At 38.9% G+C, this 21,363-nt stretch overlaps 1 protein-coding gene across 1 annotated transcript in view; it reads left to right on the forward strand.

Annotated features, from left to right (window-relative positions):
* The window catches only part of ADAMTS5 (ADAM metallopeptidase with thrombospondin type 1 motif 5), a 44,477-nt gene that overhangs the window by 21,301 nt on the left and 1,813 nt on the right, over window positions 1-21,363 (forward strand). The window contains exons 3-7 of the mRNA XM_029215304.1: window positions 3,595-3,762; window positions 12,155-12,438; window positions 13,895-14,078; window positions 14,434-14,609; window positions 16,550-16,725. Coding sequence (XP_029071137.1) covers window positions 3,595-3,762; window positions 12,155-12,438; window positions 13,895-14,078; window positions 14,434-14,609; window positions 16,550-16,725 — 988 coding nt within the window. The remainder of the gene's footprint in view (window positions 1-3,594; window positions 3,763-12,154; window positions 12,439-13,894; window positions 14,079-14,433; window positions 14,610-16,549; window positions 16,726-21,363) is intronic.

A 21,363-nucleotide genomic window follows, 5' to 3' on the forward strand; every position in this document is an offset into this window, starting at 1 on the left:
AACTTCATTAAGGCCAACAAACCGCTCTTCAATCTTTTGCACGTCTACTGATTACAAATGGTTCCAAATACAAATGCTAATGCTTCCTTGCAGTGAGTCTTTGGGATCTCTGCTTTAAACCCAGACCTTGAATTGTGGTCCTTAATCCATATCAGTCCTGTCCTCTCACTAGGATTTTTCACATCCTATTTTACTAAGGTAGCTTGGTTGAACTTCCTCAGATCTCTTCCTTTACCTTTTCCAAATTGACTTGAATCTTCCTCTTTTCCTATACTTGGACTAGAGAAAGAAGTATCTCCTCTGCCTTTCAAGAGAAAGAATCGCCTTTCTCTGTGGCTTTCTGGAACCCCTTGCCCTGACTCCTCCAAGACCTCACCCCTCAACTAACTCTGGTCTGCATTGCTCTAAAAACTCATCATAAAATACATTTTGATTAAAAAACAATACGTTATTTTAGGAGTTGTCAATATTTTCTCCAACATTGTTTTATTCTCTGTGGCACACGTGTTTAAATCTCAGCTGCACTAATCCTGCCCAAGGCTGCTTGTGGGAGAAATATTTAATCTCTAATCTTTAAACATTTCTGTGGATGATTTAGGAACAGTCTCTCACTGGAAAAGTCACTCCTAGGCAATCAGTGACATCGTGATAAATTCTGATTAAGCTCTTCACAGCATTTCCTTAAAACGTGTTGTTGTCAGCCATGACATTACATTTGAAATTTCCTAGATTCCAGAATTTTCTCTGTTAATAAGCTTTGAATATCATAGTGTGTGATCTCTAATGTAAGTGTCCCTTGAAAATAGCATATGCTTTTCTATGTAACTTGTCATTTCAGGGTTCAAAGATATTGGCAGATTTCAGACTGACATTAGGTGTCCTAGCTTAATGATTGGGGGAATCACATTTGAAAATGCCATTTCTTTGGCCGCTCACAGCCTTTAGTATGCCTGTCACGTCTCTCCAGAAGAGCTTCCAGACATCACTCACATTGTTCTTCCATTTCAATTCCTCTTCAGCTCCTGAAGGGAAATCACATGGGTCTCTCTTGCTGTGCCCTTGTTCCAGCTCCTGTGGCACTGGCTGCCTGTTTCTTTGGGTGCCTAAACGTTCTTCACATTGCCCATGACTCTCTTTGTCCTTGGGAGAGCATACCTCTCCCAGCCAGCTGACAAGCTTTCTTCATGGAAAACAGAACTTTCATCCTCCCTCCAAGGAGTCTGTCTCTCTCAACTGACCCTCAGGCAGTCCCTTTCTGACTGACTCTTGGAGATCTTACAAAATTCACATCTCGTCTCAGCTCTTGCTAAAGTGGAACTGAGATGTGTTCATGCCCAGAATGGCAATCTTTTCTGATGGCCGTCTAAGCATTTCTTATATGTATCTTCAGCAACAAGTAAATTACATTGATAAATTAGCAATTTAGGGGCCAGAGAGCATGCCAAAAGATTCATTAAAAGAGACCAAAATATCTTAAAATAAATTGCTTTGCTTACATGATTGATATTTAACATTATAGGCTTCACCATTCTGTATAAAAGAAAAAATGGAGGTACTCTCCCAGGTCCCTCAAAGCGAATTTGGTGTTTACCACCTGGCTTGTATTTAAATTGGAAATCTAAAATTTAGCCTCCAAATGAAGGGAATATCTCTTGATGCAGTAATACAAAGGCATATAAAAAGTGCTATTTATTTAGATACATTTGGAGGAAAAGACTATTACTCCGTTAAATAAGTATAAATATCTTATGAAATCGAGTGCAAAGATCACATTTTTTAAAGTAGAAAACCTGGATTCATATTATAGAGGTCCCCTTAGGCCACTTTCCCTTTCTCTTCTATGCCAGGGGGGAAAAAACTCAAGTATGAAGCTTCCACACTAATGCCACAGTGTTAGCTGATAAACATTCTACATTCTCAACAGTGTTTGATGTACTAAGTAACTTCTAGCAGTTTTGAATAGGACATGAATGAAAGGTTCTATTCTTCTGTGAGTGCGGTGAAAAACTCAACATACCACCCCAAAATTGGACGAGCTGCTTCCAGTCTTCTTTTGCATGTTACTTGGAAGATATTTTACATACTATGATGCGCATTTATGCTCCTGACCAAATAGAAAGTGAGTGGTGGTGAGAGGGTTTCCCACAGAGAACTGACTAGCCTAGTAAATGCTACTGAAGTACATAACTGCATAAATAGCATCAAAATGTGGAGCCTTAGAAGGTCACCGAGCCCTGGCCACTTAACTTCAACCACAACATCAACCAGCTGCTCAGTGGACCATTTTGTTATGAGGTGTTAGTGATTTAACAAGTTGGCCAACAGTAGTTTGGCATAAAAAATTTCATCTCTGTTGGGTTTTACTGTTGCTCACTGGACTTTTTCTTGGCAGAATGGACAAAGTTCCTGCCATTGGCATTCAGGAACCCAAGGAGAATGCAGTAATCACTTTTCTGTGGTATTTTCCACATTCTTTTTTGGTGGTTTGTGTATGATTCTATAAAGCTTTCAGAAAACACTACTAGGATGACTTGTCTACCTTTTTAGAGTCTCTCCAAGCTGTTGTCCTGGATTTTTTTCAACAATATTTTAAATTTATTGGAGAATGCATTATACCTTTAGACTATGTGAAAATTAATGTTATGTAATCAAACAAATTTAGTCAGATTATAAGAATGGGGTATGTACTCTGTGAAATAATACCTAGCTTGATAGAATGGGAACGGCAGTGTGGGATTGCACAGAGCGTGTTTGGTAGACTTAAGCACAAGCACCACCTGAGTAGTTGTGGACAATCACTTACCTTCTCAGTATTTTCTTTCTCTCCAAGCGCTAACACTCTGTAATGGGCATCTTGGTGCTTTAGACATTTCTTAAGTGTAAGTGAGTATATCTTCAAAATATACCATTTACTTGTGGGACTAGTATACCTTCACAACTCACTAAATAACTAAAAGAAATGGGAGTGAAGCAAGCTTACATATGCATGGAAACAGAAATTTACTTGAAATCTTTTCTTTTTCTCCTCTAGTCATCTCTTTTATGGCTACCTATCTACTTGGCCAAGAAAATAGAAGTCACTGACATTCAATTACCATCTATTAAGTGTTTGTAACTTGCAGAACATTGAGTTAAATACAGATTTTTTTCAACAGTGGATGGCGGGGGTAGGCTGGGGGATGCTCTCTGATCTCCTGCGGCTTATACTTCGTCAGAGAAGATGGAAAATTAGACAGGCATTCAAAATAATATGTAGTGAGGGCTATGACATAATCCCACAGTTGCCTTGCAAATTCTAGATTCTAAATAAGGCCTATTTCTACATATCCTTGAGCATGTGTGATCCAGATGGATTATAGGAACATCTACTCTAGTGTAATTTTTCAGTTTTCCTCTAAATATTCACCAGAAGTGACCACTCTGACTACATGCAGCTTTAATTTACCTGGGGGTCCAGTCTCTGTGTGAAAAGGCAGTTAAAATAAACTCATATACAATTGGGAGGAAAAAAGTCAAGTGCTAGTATAATTGCCACAGAAAAGTAGAAATACAAAAATCACTCATTATTTGCACTTCATTTGTTCTGTCCCTTAGGACATCTACTTGGCCTCTCCCATGACGATTCCAAATTCTGTGAAGAAAATTTCGGTTCCACAGAAGATAAGCGCTTAATGTCTTCCATCCTAACCAGCATTGATGCATCCAAGCCCTGGTCCAAATGCACCTCAGCCACCATCACTGAATTCCTGGATGATGGCCATGGTAATGTATAGTTCCATAGGCTCAGAAACAAAACTTGGAATTATTGCAAGTTGTACTTCATTATGTCCTCGTGATGTTCACCTTACCCTCTAAGACAGTGGTTGCTTAGAAAGTGTCAGAAAAAGGAACAAGGGGACTGTCTGTTGGTGTGTAATGCCAACGTCCTCGGTGGCATTATAGCAATGGTACTTTTGCTTTTGAATTACAAAGTTCAAAGAGAAGCAATGTGGGAGACCACACAGAATGCCTAGCCAGTGCCCTGAAAGCCTGGCTTTTATTCCCTCTTTCACCACTAGCTTACTGTGAGAACATTGGCAGATAATCTTGCTTCCCTGCTATTAATATGACTCTCAGAATTATTTGTTACATCCTTATTATAGGGGTGTGGTTAAAACGTAGGTGACAGTTCTGTCAGATTCTCTTTATGGCGACATAAAACCAAGAATGGAAGCTCTTTAGATTTGCATTCACTAAAAAGTTTGGTTTCATCCTGACAGCCTGTTTTCCTGAAAGTGGAGTGAAAACTGCAGAACAGGAATAGAAAAATCAATCTGAATGGTGAGAAAACAGTTTAAGAATTTCAAAAGAAAATCCTTGGCTTTATCCCCTAAGTACAGTTCAAGAGCACAGCACATTTTATTAAGTTCTGAAAATCTAGGATTAGTGCTGTAAATTATATAAAAATACTAAGGAAGTCACAGTTTTAGAAATAATAAATTCTGACCCTTAAGTAATCTTTGAAACAAGCTGTTGCTAATTTCCTAGCATTCCTTGTTACCTTAAAATATTAGAAACACAGGAGAAGAGATGAGGTAGAGTTGGAAGAGATCTTCAGAGACCACAGAGTTCAAGTTTCTCATATTACAGAAATGGACATCTTCTCATTCCTTTTTTTTTTTTTTCTCTTAAAACATGTCTCTTTCTAAAACTGGTGGTTGAAGTGAATGTGACAGAAATTCTTGATCATGATAATTGTTCACAAATTTATCTCATGATGTATGGTTCAAAGTTAGATAAACAGAATCTGCAATAGCTGTTTTTCCTTGTTCCACAAAGTTTATGGCTTGAAATTTTTGTAACTTCATAGTGAGTTGGTCATCTTGAGCTTTGGCTACATAATTACACAACAATTAATAAATTCAGTTCTTTTCAGACAAAAAGAAATTCCACTACACAGTTCTTTGCTATCTTGTAGCCAAAATGTTCATAAACTCATTTTTGCTATGTTAATGGTGAACTGGTAATGCTTTAGTTACTTTCAACTACTTACATTGACTATTCCTGAAAACAATCCACACCCATCTTGCTTTAAAATTTCCCTTAATACAAAATAAATGTTCTTTGTTAGTTGAAATGATGGCCTAATATCTTGATGATTCAGAAACAATATCAAGAACCAATGTATTAGGTTTTTCCTAGACTAATATAAAGCGGTAATTTTTTGTTTAGTTAGCCCAGTTTAAAATGCTGATTAAATGCTGATAGAGTCCTGGAGTGAATGCTTACCTAATTACCTGCCTACCTACATTGATCAAGTCCATATCTAATAACGTTCCTCTTGGGTGGAATCTTAGTTTCCACTCTTAATATTACTTTTACTGTTTTTCTTCAAGTTTCCTAAAAATGGAATAACATTAATATTTCATTTCAAAATCACACATTACTCATTCCAAAAGGTTGAGCTAAACTTTGAATCACTAAATGAACAGATTTAGTTGCTAAGGCAGCAAATACTTATGGCTAAAATTGAACCAACTTTTTCTTTCCCTGTGTAAGTATTAGGTCAGCTAATTACAATGCTGTGCAGAATTTTGTTCCTATTGCCATATTTCTGGAATGATTCATTTATTTCATGTTTGTGGAATTCATGATTTTACTTTCCATGCAGTAAAGACGCTCCCAGTATTGTTTTCATTTTTTAAACATTATTTCTGTATTTAAAAGAATCTACACTCAGATTTTTTTAAATTTTACAACAAATTTTATACATCTTCCTGTGTCAACTCCAAAGGATCTCATGGTAGATAACAGCCAAAACCATACTTTTGCTAGAAATAGGTCTTATTCATTTGCACTGAGGAAATCACATCTGAATTCCCCATTTATATGTTAAATAAATAAATAAATTCAGTTACCAACATTTGTCGGACAGGAAATTCTCATAATATATTCATTCATTCATTCCTTTCATCATGCCTAGACTCTCTCACTTTTGAATGTGTTGGTTAGGCAGTCTTGTGTTTTAACTGCCCCATCCCACCAAAAACTTCAATTTTATCAGTAGCCTATAGTGAGTAAAGAAATTTCAGAATGATGAGGATCTAAGAAAGGCACTGTAGCTGTGACACAGTGGCAAAGTTCAATTACATTCATTTCAAAACAGACGCAGAACTGAAGTTACAATACTCTCTGTAGCACTGTCATTTACACTTGAATTTAAATAATTTAATAACGTTTAGATTGCAACCAAAAGCTGACTTAAGTCAGTTAAAGCCAAAGTATGACAATAGGAACTAATCAACAGGATTTTCAGATGGTGGCAGTTCTGACATTTCAACTCCAGATCTTAGGAGAGAACCAAGGGGACAGTCAAAGCCCAAGATGATGGAAAAACAAACAAAAAAGCAAACAGAATACATCTTTGTTCGAAGACTAAGCTGATATCATATCATCAAACCTTTTCAATTTACTCGTAGGGAGCTACACACATTTGCAAGCAGAGCCCATTCATTCATATGTAGTAGAAATAGTTCTACTATTTTTCTATTCTAATTTTCTAGGCCACTAACTATTTGAGCAAAAAAAAAAAAAAAAATAGTCATTTGGGTGCATAGGGGATGCCAGACAGGTAAGCTGAGAGAAAGAAGTAAAATCATTTGACAATAAGAGAGAAACCAGAAGAGCTGTAAAAAGTAGCCCTGAAACAGTAAAAGCACAGTGGTCTGGCATCACATTCCAGAAGGTCAGAAACCCTCTTACCCCATTATTGTATCCTGCTGAAATCCCTCAAGATTTCAGCAGGATACAATAATTGATACTCAGAAAAGAAGTGATTTTCTGTTATTTAGGAAGGTTAAATTAGGACACTCATATAAAAGGCAGCAAAGCTATTGATGTTTTTAGGTAGATAGTCTCACAAAATTGATACAATTTTTAGGTGGTGCCTAAAGACTACATTACCTAGAGAATCCATTTATGTAATAGCTTATCTGTCTTGTTCCCACCTCCAGCAATGCTGGAGAAATGATGTCTTAGAGTACAATTAAATTTGAAGCATTTCATTTGTTTTTAAAATTATTAGCCATAAGTAGCCAGACATGTGTAGCACTCTACCACTGCCAAATTTAAATTTCCTAATATTGAGTGTTTCCCGATTTAGTTCCAACAAGAAATATGCAGCAATTAGGTTATGGTTGAAAAGTCAGTGTGCACATTCTAAAATAACTGGGCCTGCAGATTTGTGATTCAGAAAGGAAGAAGCCATGTCTTATGGAGACTACCTCCTCCAACTCAGCCTGGCCAAGATACTTGCAGACTTCCTGCAGTGTTTATACAAGTTAGCTCTAGGCAAGCTGGCTAGGAGTATGATTCTCAAAAATAAAGGTAAGCACTGGCAGAGAAACTGTTCAGCAAAAACAGTTATTCAATTCCTTTTCTCAAATGTTTAATAACCATGAAGCCAAAAACAATAGCCCTGTCTGCTGGATCCCTCAGTTCACAGTGCCAGGTGATAAGAAGGACCACTGCCTAAGCAGACACAGCTCAAGAACACCCAAGACACAGGCTGCTAAGGAAAATCTAAAGACAGCTTTGAAAAATTCATATTTAAAGAGCTAAGTTTACAGCCACTTACTGAACACAGAACTTTGGAGAGAAAGTGGTATTAGAAAACCAATTCTCTGAATCCTTTGTTAAGTGTAGACAGTGAAGCTAGTAATAAGATCTTAACATTCCGTTTTTAAGGCCCTACTCATAAAATTCAAGGCCCATGATGGTATTCTCTTTATTTTCACAATAAATATGTTCTTTAACATGGTCTGTGAGTAAAATATGTTCTTTAAGTCCACAGTGACCCATATGTTTAAAAAGCTATGCTTCATCCTTTAACACAGAGAATTTTTAATCGAATTTCCTTGGCATCACATCTGCTAAACAGTGTACCACAAACAGATCCCTTGAATTACTTTGGTCAGCAACCACTGTCTGTGCCTCTGTCATTGCCCAAGTTAGTTTATTCGTCACTGAACCCATAATGCATCAGTGACTCTTTTAAATATGCAAATAAAGACCTTAGAAAAGAGTTGCAAGACCAGGGAGATGATGATAAAAGAAGAAACTTTGCAATGTTGTGAGCCTTCTTTGAATGAGTTTCATTAGGTATATTCATTGATTTTTCCTAGGCCAAGGATATTTGGACCAATTGGTTTTCTGTTTTTTTGCCACACCATGCAGCTTGCGGGATCTTAGTTCCCTAACCAGGGATCGAACCCAGCCCCCGGCAGTGGAATCGCAGAATCCTAACAACTGGACCACCAGGGGATTCCCTGTTTGGGCCAATTCTTATTTTCAGTGTGTGTGTATTACAAAGGAAGAGAAGACAGAAATAACTACAGTGCTAGAAACGGGGCGGGGCGGGGGAATGAGAAGAATAAAGAACAACCAACCTTCATCTGATGTTTCATTTATCATTAATATGAAAGACAAACAGTGCTAGAAGTCAGATATAAAAAAACAAAGATTTTTCTGCTCCATTTCCTGGAGGCATGGCATACCTTCCACCACCCCAAGTGTACTTTGTGGCCATGGAGAGACTACCACTTTCTTTCCTTTATTTATCCATCTCAGATCACTGGCTCTTACTTTTTAAATTTTCTACTTTACTTATACCCTAACAGTTAACTTAGCATTTAACTTAACATGGATGGTGAAACCAAATATGTGATGTGCACACATTTTCATTGTCTTTCTTTTAGAAACAATCCATCTATATACGCAGAATGTTAAAACAAAAGGAAGGAAGGAAGGAAAGGAGGGAGGGAGAGAAAAAGGAGGAGAGAAAAGGAAAAAGAACTTGGCAATTTTGTGGAACAGAATAAACAGACAAAATGTCAGCAGCAAAGCCCAGACAGGATTTCAGGCTAAGATAAATTTTAAAATATGTGAAGATATGGTTGAGAATAAAAGTAAAACAGATTAAGAAAAGTCAACAATAGATTGGACACTTTTAGAGGTCAATATAAAAGATTCTAAAAGACTGATCAATTTCCTCTCTCAGCCCTCCCCCAAACTGTACATATTTTTTAGATGAAAAGTGTATATCCGACCCACTATTACTTAAATCTTAAATATTTCATATCGTGAGATTCGAAATCAGGCTTTATATTGATTTTTTTATGGTTGTCCCTTGGCCCAAGTCTTCCCTTTGGTAGCACTGTCTGTACCTATTTTATTGCCAAAGGACATAATTCAACATATAGATGGAATGGATAGACTGTAGATTTCACTGTTAACAGAAACTAATGCAGCAACAAATCCTAATGTTGAGAGCATTAAAGTAATAAATGAATAGCAAATCTGAATAAATCATTTTATTTTAAGCAAGAAAAGTTAATCTCCAAATGACCTCTAAGGGAAAACCATAGAGCTAAGATATCTCTTTTTTAATAGCCAAGTAAATATGTTATACATTTTTAAAACTTATACTTTGGTATTGAGCTTCATAAAGAGAGGCCGCATCTTGGAGCCTCCTTTGTCATAAGCCGATTCCAAATTGCATTGTACGTTTCTTTTCACACATCATACATCATCAGGGAGGTAGAGGAGGTATCAGTGACCGCATATCCATGGAGAGGTGCTGAGTTATTTCAGCTTGGGAGAAACGAGGTCGACCCATGCCACGTGCACCCACACATGTTAAAGACTTCCCAGCTAATATTTAGTTACCCAGTCTTACAGTCTGTGCTTTTCAGTAAAATTTAAAAAAAAAGAAAAGTTTCTTCAAACAGCACTTTTGGAGAACTGGAAAGCATTCTTGCTGCCTCAGAGATCTGTTGACAGTCTTCTACCATCAGCAATCTGCTATGCATTCCCTGGTTTACACAGGCTCTTTTTTATGTAGCAAGGAAGATAATGCTTTTCCCGGAGTTCCAAAGGGCCTCATCTCACTTTATCTTCTAAACAAAGCTTAGTGAGGTTTTACTATCATTCCTTCCTATTGACTTGCTGTTGATGTTTTTCTTTTAACTTAATGTTTTTCTCCCCAAGTTCTCTTTGGCTGGATACTGATTTTTAATGCTTTTTCTGGCTTGCCTTAAGAAGCTTTACCTCTTCAAACGTTCTGGCTCAGAAGTTAAGTAGGAACTTTGCTCTTTATTCATTTTCATATAATGCCTCCAACACAGATTGACAAATTTCAAGGTATTCGCTTTGAAGAAACTTGAGTGTAGTTGTAAAAACATTTGCAGTATACTTAAAATGTGCTGAATATTCCATTCCTCAGTGGAAAGTAGGATTTAAACATGGTTTTCTTTTGTTGAATAAAAAGAATGACTTGAATACGTCTGAAATGTTGTTAAATATGTTGGGCATAGTACCAATATGATTGTTTTCTATTTTTCTGGTCCCCCCTTATAGCTCTGTGACCTAATTTTACCCTTCCAGTGTCACAGTGAGGAGAGAAACATTTCACAGATCTTAAAAATAAATTAGGGAGCAGTTAACTAATTTGGCCAAGAACACTCAGCCATTTAGTGTTTTGCCAGAATTAAACTTTAGACCAACTGTTTCTTCCATTAGCTACCATTTAAAGGATCCCTACACATGCCTGCCCTTTAGCAATAAAATAAGCAATCTATCCACATGCTCAGCAGAGGCAGGATGGGTCTCTGAGCATAAAACCCTAACAGCTATGGGACCTTGGGTAACTGATCCATCTTTATATTCCTCAGTTTCCTTATCTGCAAAATAAAACAATGAAAGAATCTGCTTCATAGTGTTCTCGTAAAGATTGAATAAGCTAATACATTTAAAGAACCCGTGTCCCCTGCATCGGCAGGCAGACTCTAAACCACTGCGCCACCAGGGAAGCCCCAATTATTTTTAGTATTGTTAATAATCAGTGTGTAAATCTTAAAATCAAGTAGACAGAAAAACACCAGAACTGATGGGCAATATGTAAGCTCCTGTATGAAGAGAAGAAGTTGAAGGTGTTAACTCACTGGGAAGAGATTTCTTAGGGAAGCTTTTTGGGGAAGGTGAGGCACATTTCAGCTTCTGAATTTGCACTGTCTATGTCAGCTTCTACTGACCTCCCCCGCCCCATCCCTTTATAATCCCCACATCACTACGTACTGAGAGCACCAACTTGTTTGTGACAGACACACTCCAAAGACCCAACAAATACCAACTGCATTCAATAACTGATACAAAGGGGAGAAAAAGGATGCAAAGAGTAAAAAAATGGGCCTAGTCCCAAGTTATCAAAGATGTTTTCTTCTCTCCTCCCACTGCTCCTGATATGTGATGCTTGAAAGCTCTTTATTAAAATTCTTTCAGTCTAAGAGAAATACTTTATTTCTTTCAGTTTATTGGGAGACCTTTAGGGGCAGATCTGGGTCATTTTTCTGTATCTCTAATATCTAGAATGTTTGCTAGAACATTGTAGGTGCTAAGCACATGCTGGTTGAGTGCAGGAATGAATGAGGCATCCACTTGTTTATTACTTATGGAATTAATGGAAAGGTGACATGGATGGGGGATGGGTCCCCCCCGATGCAGGGGACACGGGTTCGTGCCCCAGTCCGGGAGGATCCCACATGCCGCGGAGTGGCTGGGCCCGTGAGCCATGGCCGCTGAGCCTGCGCGTCCGGAGCCTGTGCTCCACAGCAGGAGAGGCCACAACAGTGAGAGGCCCACGTACCGCAAAAAAAAAAGAATGGGGTAGTTGGAAGTGGAGAAAGGGATATAGAAAGGGTGCAAGGACAAACTCTGTTTCTCAAAGTTGTAAACACCAATTTATTATTATTGTTGTTGTTATTGTTATTATACCCACTATCTTATTTCCTCTAGGTCCAACCCAGTTTCTATTAGTCCCTCAGCACAATGACTATTTTCACAGCTAATTATTATGAAATAATTTTATTTAATCAAACCACTGCACATCATTATGTATACCCCAGAGCACATCATCCATGGGAAATCCTAGTGGGTGCTGGTGAGCTCACAGAGGCACTCAGCCTCGTCCACAGGGAGTCCCCTCCCCCGGGCATCACACTGCAGATCTGTAGATGCATCGTGTTTCAGCACCAGCTGGAGTCTTGCATTTTCAGATCCATAATTTTCAAGGTTTGAAACAGAAACACAGAACAGTGGTCAATCTTGGTTATTCTTTTAGGTAACTGTTTGCTAGACCTGCCACGCAAGCAGATCCTGGGCCCCGAGGAACTCCCGGGACAGACCTACGATGCCAGCCAGCAGTGCAACCTGACCTTCGGGCCCGAGTACTCGGTGTGTCCCGGGATGGACGTGTGCGCCCGCCTCTGGTGCGCCGTGGTGCGCCAGGGCCAGATGGTGTGTCTGACCAAGAAGCTGCCAGCCGTGGAAGGGACACCATGTGGAAAAGGGAGGATCTGCCTGCAGGGCAAGTGTGTGGACAAGACCAAGAAAAAATATTATTCAGTAAGTGATTTTCTTGTCACGCAGGGCCTGGAGACCTAAGGTCTGATGTACCTTCCTGTGACACCTGTGGGGACTGGCCACAGAAGGCTCTATTTCCTAGTTAAAATATTTTTCCTTGAGGGATCTATTTACAGCTCCCTCTTTTACCTGCAAGAGCCATCCCCAGCTGTCAATTACTGGAGAAAATGCAGATCTCAGGTTATATCCTGTAGCAAATAAGTAGACAGCCCAGATTCTGTCTAATTGAGACCCCACGTAGGGCCCCAAATTACCACTTGGGAGTTTACTTTCAAACTGCTCGTAAAGTTATTGGAATACATTTATTTAAATTCGGTAAGGAAATAACAGCAAAGCTGACACATGGTCCTCATGCATACTTGGTGAACTCCAAAATGGTCACGCTTTCCCCCTCATGGCAAGTTAATCTAACTTCAGGAACTATAATAGCCACACCTGCTCCAGGGAGACACCTCCTCCCTCCCTGTGCACCCGGTCCAGCTTCATGTCAGCAACTGACACCTTCACTGTCAAGGTCCAAGCAAAGCATTTGTTCCCTCTCACTCATAACATTTTCAAAGTCCCTAGAAGAGTGTTGCCATAGGCGTGTTGCCTGTGCCTTTCAAGACTAACACACAAGCAAGCATCCTCAGATACCCTGACACAGATACCCTGACACATACAACCAGAGGAAGTTCTTCAGGAATTCCCTCGGCAAAGGCGTTTCTAGTATCTTCCTTTTGGAGTCTCTCAGCTTCCTGCTGCCTGCCGTGTTTCTATAGCAATAAACCTGGGATGTCATAACAGGACTCTTCATTCCCTGTGATGTGGGTGCATGTGATTGGGTGCTCTTCAGTATCTGTCCCATTTCCTCTTTACAGGGTGTAATGAAGCCAAGCCCAGGTCAGATACATTTATGCATGTGACAGAGGGTCTGTCACAGGTGGGACGTGTGATGTCAACAAAGGGACTGCAGAACTTCAGTGCTAAAGAGGGAGAAAAGATGGAAGCATAATCAACCTGGAATCATACAGAATCTTTAGCATCACACAGTTCTTTAAAGATGCAAGATCAGGGTGAACACAAAGTAAACCGTGGTTCGGTGGTTATTAACAGAAATGTGCAGTATCAGAAGATCCAAAGAAGCCACGAGCAACCCTTGCAGTGTGCTCAGTACTTAGGGTGAAGTGTTCAGACCCTCTAGTGCTGAGGGGTGGGGGACAGAAAAGGTGGATTGCCAAGATTTGGAATCACATTGTAATTCCAGAGTGTTCAATACCTGTGACCATGTTAAATTCAGTGAAAATTTAACTGTGATGAAGTGTCCACCGAGCGACTGAATTCAAGTGATTTCCAAATGTACATTCCACTGAGTCATTGAATGCATGTGATTTCCAAATGTACATTTTGAATGTTTTCCTCCCTTCTCAGTTAAAATATCTTCTATTTTCTGTTTTAGACATCGAGCCATGGCAGCTGGGGATCCTGGGGTTCCTGGGGCCAGTGTTCTCGCTCATGTGGGGGAGGAGTACAGTTTGCCTATCGCCACTGCAATAACCCCGCGCCCAGAAACAATGGCCGTTACTGCACAGGGAAGAGGGCCATCTACCGCTCCTGCAGTGTCTTACCCTGCCCAGCCAATGGTACGCTGCTCCCAAGTGTCAGCAACCATCACGTGTCGGGTGTAATTTGTACTCTAGCACTAATAAATAGAGGAGGCTGGAGAAATAGCCTATTACTCTTGTATTGCACAGTTCCACCAGTATGCAAATCAATAACAAATACATGAGTGATTTTTAAATTATTATTATAAACAAGTGAGTGTTCAGGGAGTAGGAAGAAAATAATTGCTGTTTTCAACTCTGTGTTGAAGATAAAAATCCTTCAACACTGGTGTAGAGAGACTCTGGAAAAAAAATATATCATCTATCATCTCCTTAAGTGTATTTAAATGAGCAAGAACAGAGAGAGTAATAATGTGACATGTTTGATTTTTAGGTAAATCTTTTCGTCATGAGCAGTGTGAGGCCAAAAATGGATATCAGTCTGATGCAAAAGGAGTCAAAACATTTGTGGAATGGGTTCCCAAATATGCAGGCATCCTGCCAGGAGATGTGTGCAAACTGACCTGCAGAGCTAAGGGCACTGGCTACTACGTAGTGTTTTCTCCAAAGGTAACTGCATGCAGACGGTCCAGAAACAGTAGGCGTCCATGGTGGAAATTATTTGGTAGAATGGAGCCTGCACATACCAAATGTAAACAGTCATTATTTGGGGGGTGGCTAGGTTTTGGAAGGTTTCATTTTCACCTCTGTAATTTCTATATTTTCAAACTTGCTACAATGAATCAAAAGGATTTTGTAAACAGAACAAGTAAATGTTTTAAAAGCTATTTTTGAAAAAGTGTAACTCTCTGTCAAGAAGGTGAATTGCAAACTTAACTTCAAAATAGTATTCCCTAGGTACATTTGTAAAGGGGACTATAAAACAAGAAAGTTTTCTATTTTTCTGTCATCTTTTACTGAAGAATTTCTTTGGTGATTCATGAAGATAGATTCAAGATCATCATCCCTGACCTAGACTTTAAAATGTCTTGCACATTTAAAATGAATCAATGTCCTTTTAGTTATACACATTTATAATATATGCATGTGAAATTATCCCTTGTTTTTCACAGAAGAGCATTTTCTAACTTACTGAAGTTTCATTTCTCACAAGCAACATTATGCGGCAGTTAAAACAGTTTATCTAATTTGCAAATAGGTACTATATTTAAAACCATCTCTGTAACTGGTCTTCAGATATTTATGACATATTATTGAAAAATAAGTTAATGTCCAAGTTATGTAACATTTAAAATGTTTTATCTTTTTATTGAAAAATAATACATTTTCATTTAAAAATATTATAGAGAGATAAAAGCAAAAATATTACCTGGAAATATAATCATTTAGAGAGCTGTTAACCTGTTGAAGAATACCCTACCTCACTTTATACACATATACACCCTCATATACACACACTTATATGAAAGAGTTTTGTATATACACAAATACAAAATACGTATGTCTACACATATGACTATATATGTTACTTATACATACTTATATGCACAAACCACTGAGTCCATATACATAGTATTTTGTAACTAGTTTATTAAATATATGCTAATTCTTTTTTTTCAAAAATATTCAGTCTCTTCCAGTAAGTACTTTTCTCTGACCTTCCCAGACTTCTTTTTTACACAAAATTGTCTCTACTTCAGTGTCTCACAGTTCAACACAATAGGGAATGCTTTCCAACCGTTACAAGGTTGTGACTGTCCAGTGTAGATTTTCAATTTTGTTACAGTAATAACAATTACGCACAAGACAGAAATAGAGTCACAGATATAGAAAACAAACTACCAAGAGGGGAGGGAAGAAGGGATAAATTGGGATTGGGATTGACACATACACACTACTATATATAAAACAGATAACTAACAAGAATTTACAGTATAGCACAGGGAACTATACTCAATATTCTGTAATGACCTATATAGGAAAAGAATCTAAAAAAGAGTGGATATAATGCATATGTATAACTGATTCACTTAACTGCACAGCAGAAACTAGCACAACATTGTAAATCAACTATAAAATTAATTAACAAAATCAATTGTGTAAACAAAAAGGATGTCTGCATTCGTGAGCCTGCTCTTATTCTGCTCTCCACACAAGTGACAGACAGTCCCACACTAAGTGAAAGATTGTTTCTAGCAATAAAAAAGCAAGACTATACCATGGGAACGTGTTACCCACACAGAAATGGAGACTAGGATCTCGAGTCTCCTAACACATTCGGAATTAAGCTCAAGAGATAAAGAAGAGAGAAAGGGCATAACCCCAATCTATCCCAGTTCTTCTTTCTGCCAATATGTCAAGAATTTTTCAGTTGGATACTCCTGGAAACTATGGGTTTTTTTTTTTTTTTGATTCGTTGTTTAGTTTCCAAAGTACTAGCCATTCCAATCAAACTTAAAACTCCCAAATTAGAACTTGCAATTTTATCAAAGAACCCACCTACGCAGGCCCAAGTATTTCCCACTGCTAACGTGTTTCTCATTATTCAGGTGACCGATGGAACGGAATGCAGGCCATACAGCAATTCCGTCTGCGTCCGGGGAAAGTGCGTGAGGACGGGCTGTGACGGCATCATTGGCTCGAAGCTGCAGTATGACAAGTGCGGAGTGTGTGGAGGAGACAACTCCAGCTGCACAAAGGTGATTGGAACCTTCAATAAAAAAAGGTAACGTGAGAGAACGATTGCCCTTATCTGATCTGAACGAAGCTTTAGACTCTTGCAAAATTGATAAAGGAGAACTCGTGTTACATCATAAGCTATCTGTGGGAGGACATCTAGCCAGGACCTAGTTACACATGATGAATATGAGAAGTGAAGGGAAGGAGAGGACATGAAATGAGCTCTGCATGCCGACTGGAAACCCATGGCACCTCTGCGAGCAGATTAACTGCAGTAGCCATGGGTCCAGGTTTTACAGAGTGTGAAAAAGGCAAAGAAAAAGTCTGTGACATTCCACTTTAGCCATATCTTGCAGATCTGTTATTTCTGAAACACCATTTAGGAAGAGATGGCTGGTTTCCAACGTAACTACTGTTTTGTTTTGTTTTTTTACAAATACATTCTCATTAGGCTGTAGTTTTATTGAGAAAACATTTCTCAATGCAAAATGTAAGTTATCTGCAGTAGTGTAGATGGCAAGCCTGTTTTTGAGACAGCTATCCTGGTTTATGTCTACTCTGTAAAGAATAATGTCAGTTTTCTGCTTCCTCTTATGGTCCTGATTACACTCTTGCTTTACCACTTTCTGGCGTGAAATATTATACTATCAGCTAGGATGGCTGAGTCAGCTAAAGAGTCTGCTGGAATGCAGGATTGTTTTTCCTCTTCACCAGACCACTCTTATGCTGAGTGGTCTTGGTCAGGTTCACCTGTATTCCTGATATATGTGCTGTGTTGTCTTTAACTGGAGAGGAATATACAAACCAAGTCAACAATAAGAATTCCTTAAAACAGTCGCATGCCATGGTAATGTAAAAAACTAGAAATGACCTTTGATATGATAAAAAAAAAGTATGGCTGGAGAATTTATTCTGTATTAAAATATGCATTACTAATCCTATTTGCTAGCGATATAATAATTATTCATCTAATTGTGTTGGGCCATCTAGGTCAAAACCCCTGCAAGTCCAATTATATCCTGCGTTTTAATATATTTCAAAGGTTCAAGGCTCCTTAGAAATGATCCAGTCTAACGTTTTGCTTTACAAATGAGGGAATTGGGACTCTGAAAGTTTAAGACTTACCCAGTTTTACTTGGCTGATAAATGCCAAAGTAGAGGCTATAGCTTAGGTCATAAAAATAGCATGCACAGGCCATTTGTAAAAAGGAAAAAAAGAAAACAAAAAAGACAGAAGGGTAAAAATTCAGGAACCAAATGAGAAATAAAATTATTTTTTTAAAAATAATACCTTACCTTATGTACTGTATGCTGTGTATCCTTCCTACATCAACTTATAAACCTCTTTTTATAATGCTAAATTTAGCATTAAGCTTTTTTATTTACAACAAATATCCGCATATTTGATGTCACCTGAAAAGGGGAAGGAAGACATTCATGATAGCAACAAGCAGGATCCCACATAACTGCTTGCAAATTGATTTGACCAAGATTATAGTATGTGGTACAAATGACCTGTTTGAGTATCCTATATAAAGTATCTTGGCCTAGTGTGATCGATAAAAGAGAACATTGATCTTGGAGCTGGAATATTTGCAATCACGCTCTGGCTCAGTAATTCACCAGCTATGTGATCTTTGAAGAGTCACTCAACTTCTTTACAATTAGCATCCTTGAGAGTAGAATGGAAATAATAGTAATTGTCTTGCAAATGAATGTTGCTGTGAGGACCAAATGAGATAATGCATATTAAACTACTGCACTAAGTTCAAACCTCTTCACAAATATGATCCTAATTTTAATTCACTCCTCCCTCAATTTTCTTCGTGTCAGTAAAGGGAAACTCAATCCTTCTACTGCCTAGTACCAAAACTTTGGCGTCATCTTTCACACCTCATTTTCTCTCACACCCCACATCCATCCATCTGCACATCCTCTCAGTCCTACTTCCAACATATGTCCAGAATCTGGTTGCCCCTTACCGCACAAGCAGAAACACTGCCATATGGTAGTCATTGTCTCTTGCCTGGACCAATCCAGCAGTCTTCCCATGGGTCTCCTGGCCCCTGGCCCCTCACAGACTCTTTTTCACAAAGCAGAGAGAGCCATCACTTTATCACCTAAGTCAGATGGTGGCATTCCTGGGCTCAACCCTCCATTGGCTACCTTCTCACTTAGAGTCAGTGTCCAAGATCTCTTCATAACCTGTGAGATGCTAAAACATTTGGTCCCTGCCCTGCTCTGAGTCCCTTCTACACTGGCCACTTCCCTTGCTCTGCGCTAACATACTGGGCTTCCCAACACTCCTCAAACACGGCAAGTGGCAGCATGTGCACTATTTCCTCTGCCTGGAACAATTTTTAACACTTAATAAGCAGTGCTTCCTCTAGAATTCCTTTAGATGTCTGTTAAATGTCACCACTACCCACCCCCCAAAAAGGTGGTGGCTTCCATAAGTGAATAGGAGCATCTCTCCCCCATCCTCGTCGTTCCTCTATCTTCTTACTCTGTTTCTTCACAGCTCTTAATCAACAGATATTGTCACATATTTTGTTTGGGGGTCTAAGCCCCACCCCACTAGAATGTCCCTTCCATGGCAGCATGCTTAGTATGTAAGAATGCATGTATTCCTTCATGGCAGGTACTGTTCTTGTACTGGGGAGATAGCCCTGAAGAAAAGAATATTCCCCTGCCTTGCCAGCCACACTTCATACTTCATAGTTATATGAAAACATCTGCATTCATTCATGGTAGCCAAGGAAGCTGGTTAATGTCTAAAGTGTAAATGATACCAAGAAGGGTACAAAGAAAATGAATAAAGAGTACAAAGGGAAACCTATTTTACTAAAATATCAAGAAATCAGAGCATGACTATTTACAATAGCCAGGACATGGAAGCAACCTAAGTGTCCATCAACACATGAATGGATAAAGAAGATGTGACTCGTATGTACAACAGAATATTACTCAGCCATAAAAAGAAACAATAACTTGAGTTATTTGTAGTGAGGTGGATGGACCTAGAATCTGTCATACAGAGTGAAGTAAGTCAGAAAGAGAAAAACAAATACCTTATGCTAACACATATATGTGGAATCTAAGAAAAAAAAAATGGTTCTGATGAACCTAGGGGCAAAACAGGAATGAAGACGCAGATGCAGACGTAAAGAATGGACTTGAGGACATGGGGAGGGGGAAGGGTAAGCTGGGACGAAGTTTAGAGAGTGGACATATACACACTACCAAATGTAAAATAAATAGCTAGTGGGAAGCAGCCACATAGCACAGGGAGAGAAGCTCGGTGCTTTGTGACCACCTAGAGGGGTGGGATAGGGAGGGTGGGAGGGAGATGCAAGAGGGAGGAGATATGGGAATATATGAATATGTATAGCCTATTCACTTTGTCATACAGCAGAAAATAACAGAACATTGTAAAGCAATTTTACTCCAATAAAGATGTTTAAAAAAAAAAGAAAAGCAATCAGGGCATGAATCCTCATACTTCCCAGTGGCTCGGGAAGCTCAGTTTGAGGCCTGCGCAGTGCTGAGAGTTCCCAGCGATTCTCGTGAACATGAGTCAGACTCTAAGAACAGGATTAAAAAAAAGGCTCTCCCGTCTAATTCCCTTACCCTATATTCTTCGCTTTCTTGACACTCTGTTTGGTATCATTTAAACTCTGAACGTCACCAGAACTTATTTTAACTGTTATGACGTACAGTTGTTGGAGGGAAGGGATTCATGCAATGGGGACGTGGTAAAAGGAGCATAAAGTGTGAGTCGAGAGGCCTAGAACTGCCACTCATTAGCTCTGGAGTGAACTTGTGCAAATACTTGAATACATCTCCACATTATAGACTTTTTAGGTAAGATGGAATGTTTTCTCCTGGCTTTGTTTGAAGCCATTGTAGAAATATCTCATCTCTTAATATTAGATACTTCAAAAAAAAAATCCTGTGACAGAATCTAGTCCAAATGTATTAGAAAAATTAAGATAATGAATCAAATTAGGGAATTCCCTGGCAGTCCAGTGGTTAGGACTCCGGGCTTTCACTGCTGAGGGCCCATGTTCAATCCCTGGTCGGCAAACTAAGATCCTGCAAGCTAAGTGGTGCGAGCAAAAAAAAAAAAAGCTAATGAATCAAACTGAATAGATAAGCAACATCATCAGCATTGCATCTTCTCTCTTCAACACAGTAGGAAGCTCTGACACCTGTCTGGCCATCATGGTAGGTCAGATGCCCAATAGAAAGGGGCCTTCCCTGGGGATAAGCCTCCTCTCCAATTCAGAGGAAATGTTTGAGTGGGTAACACATTTGGATTTTACATATATGAATCCGTTATCCCGTATCCTCTAAACTTTAGTAAGAATTCAGAAGTGAATAATTAAATTTCACACACATCCGTTAAACTGCACAAGTAAAGTATTTGTTTCCATTTAAATAACTAGGAAAGTAAAACATATGAGGACCTTAATGTGAAATTACTTAGGCAAAGATTTGGGCAAAAGATGACTCCTCCCCACTGGTCTAGTCCCTTGGTGCTTAATTAACCTTTCTGTCCTTGCGTTTTCTGCAACCTTATGGGTATCAGAGATATTTATGCCTTTGCCCATTTTCCTGAGCAGATGATGGGTTATTAGAGATCTATCTCATATGTCACTCACCATAAAGCATCGCTCAATTG

The sequence above is a fragment of the Monodon monoceros genome, unplaced genomic scaffold (assembly GCF_005190385.1).
Source record: "Monodon monoceros isolate NGI ecotype Baffin Bay Population unplaced genomic scaffold, NGI_Narwhal_1 Super_Scaffold_11, whole genome shotgun sequence".
Lineage (NCBI taxonomy): Eukaryota > Metazoa > Chordata > Mammalia > Artiodactyla > Monodontidae > Monodon > Monodon monoceros.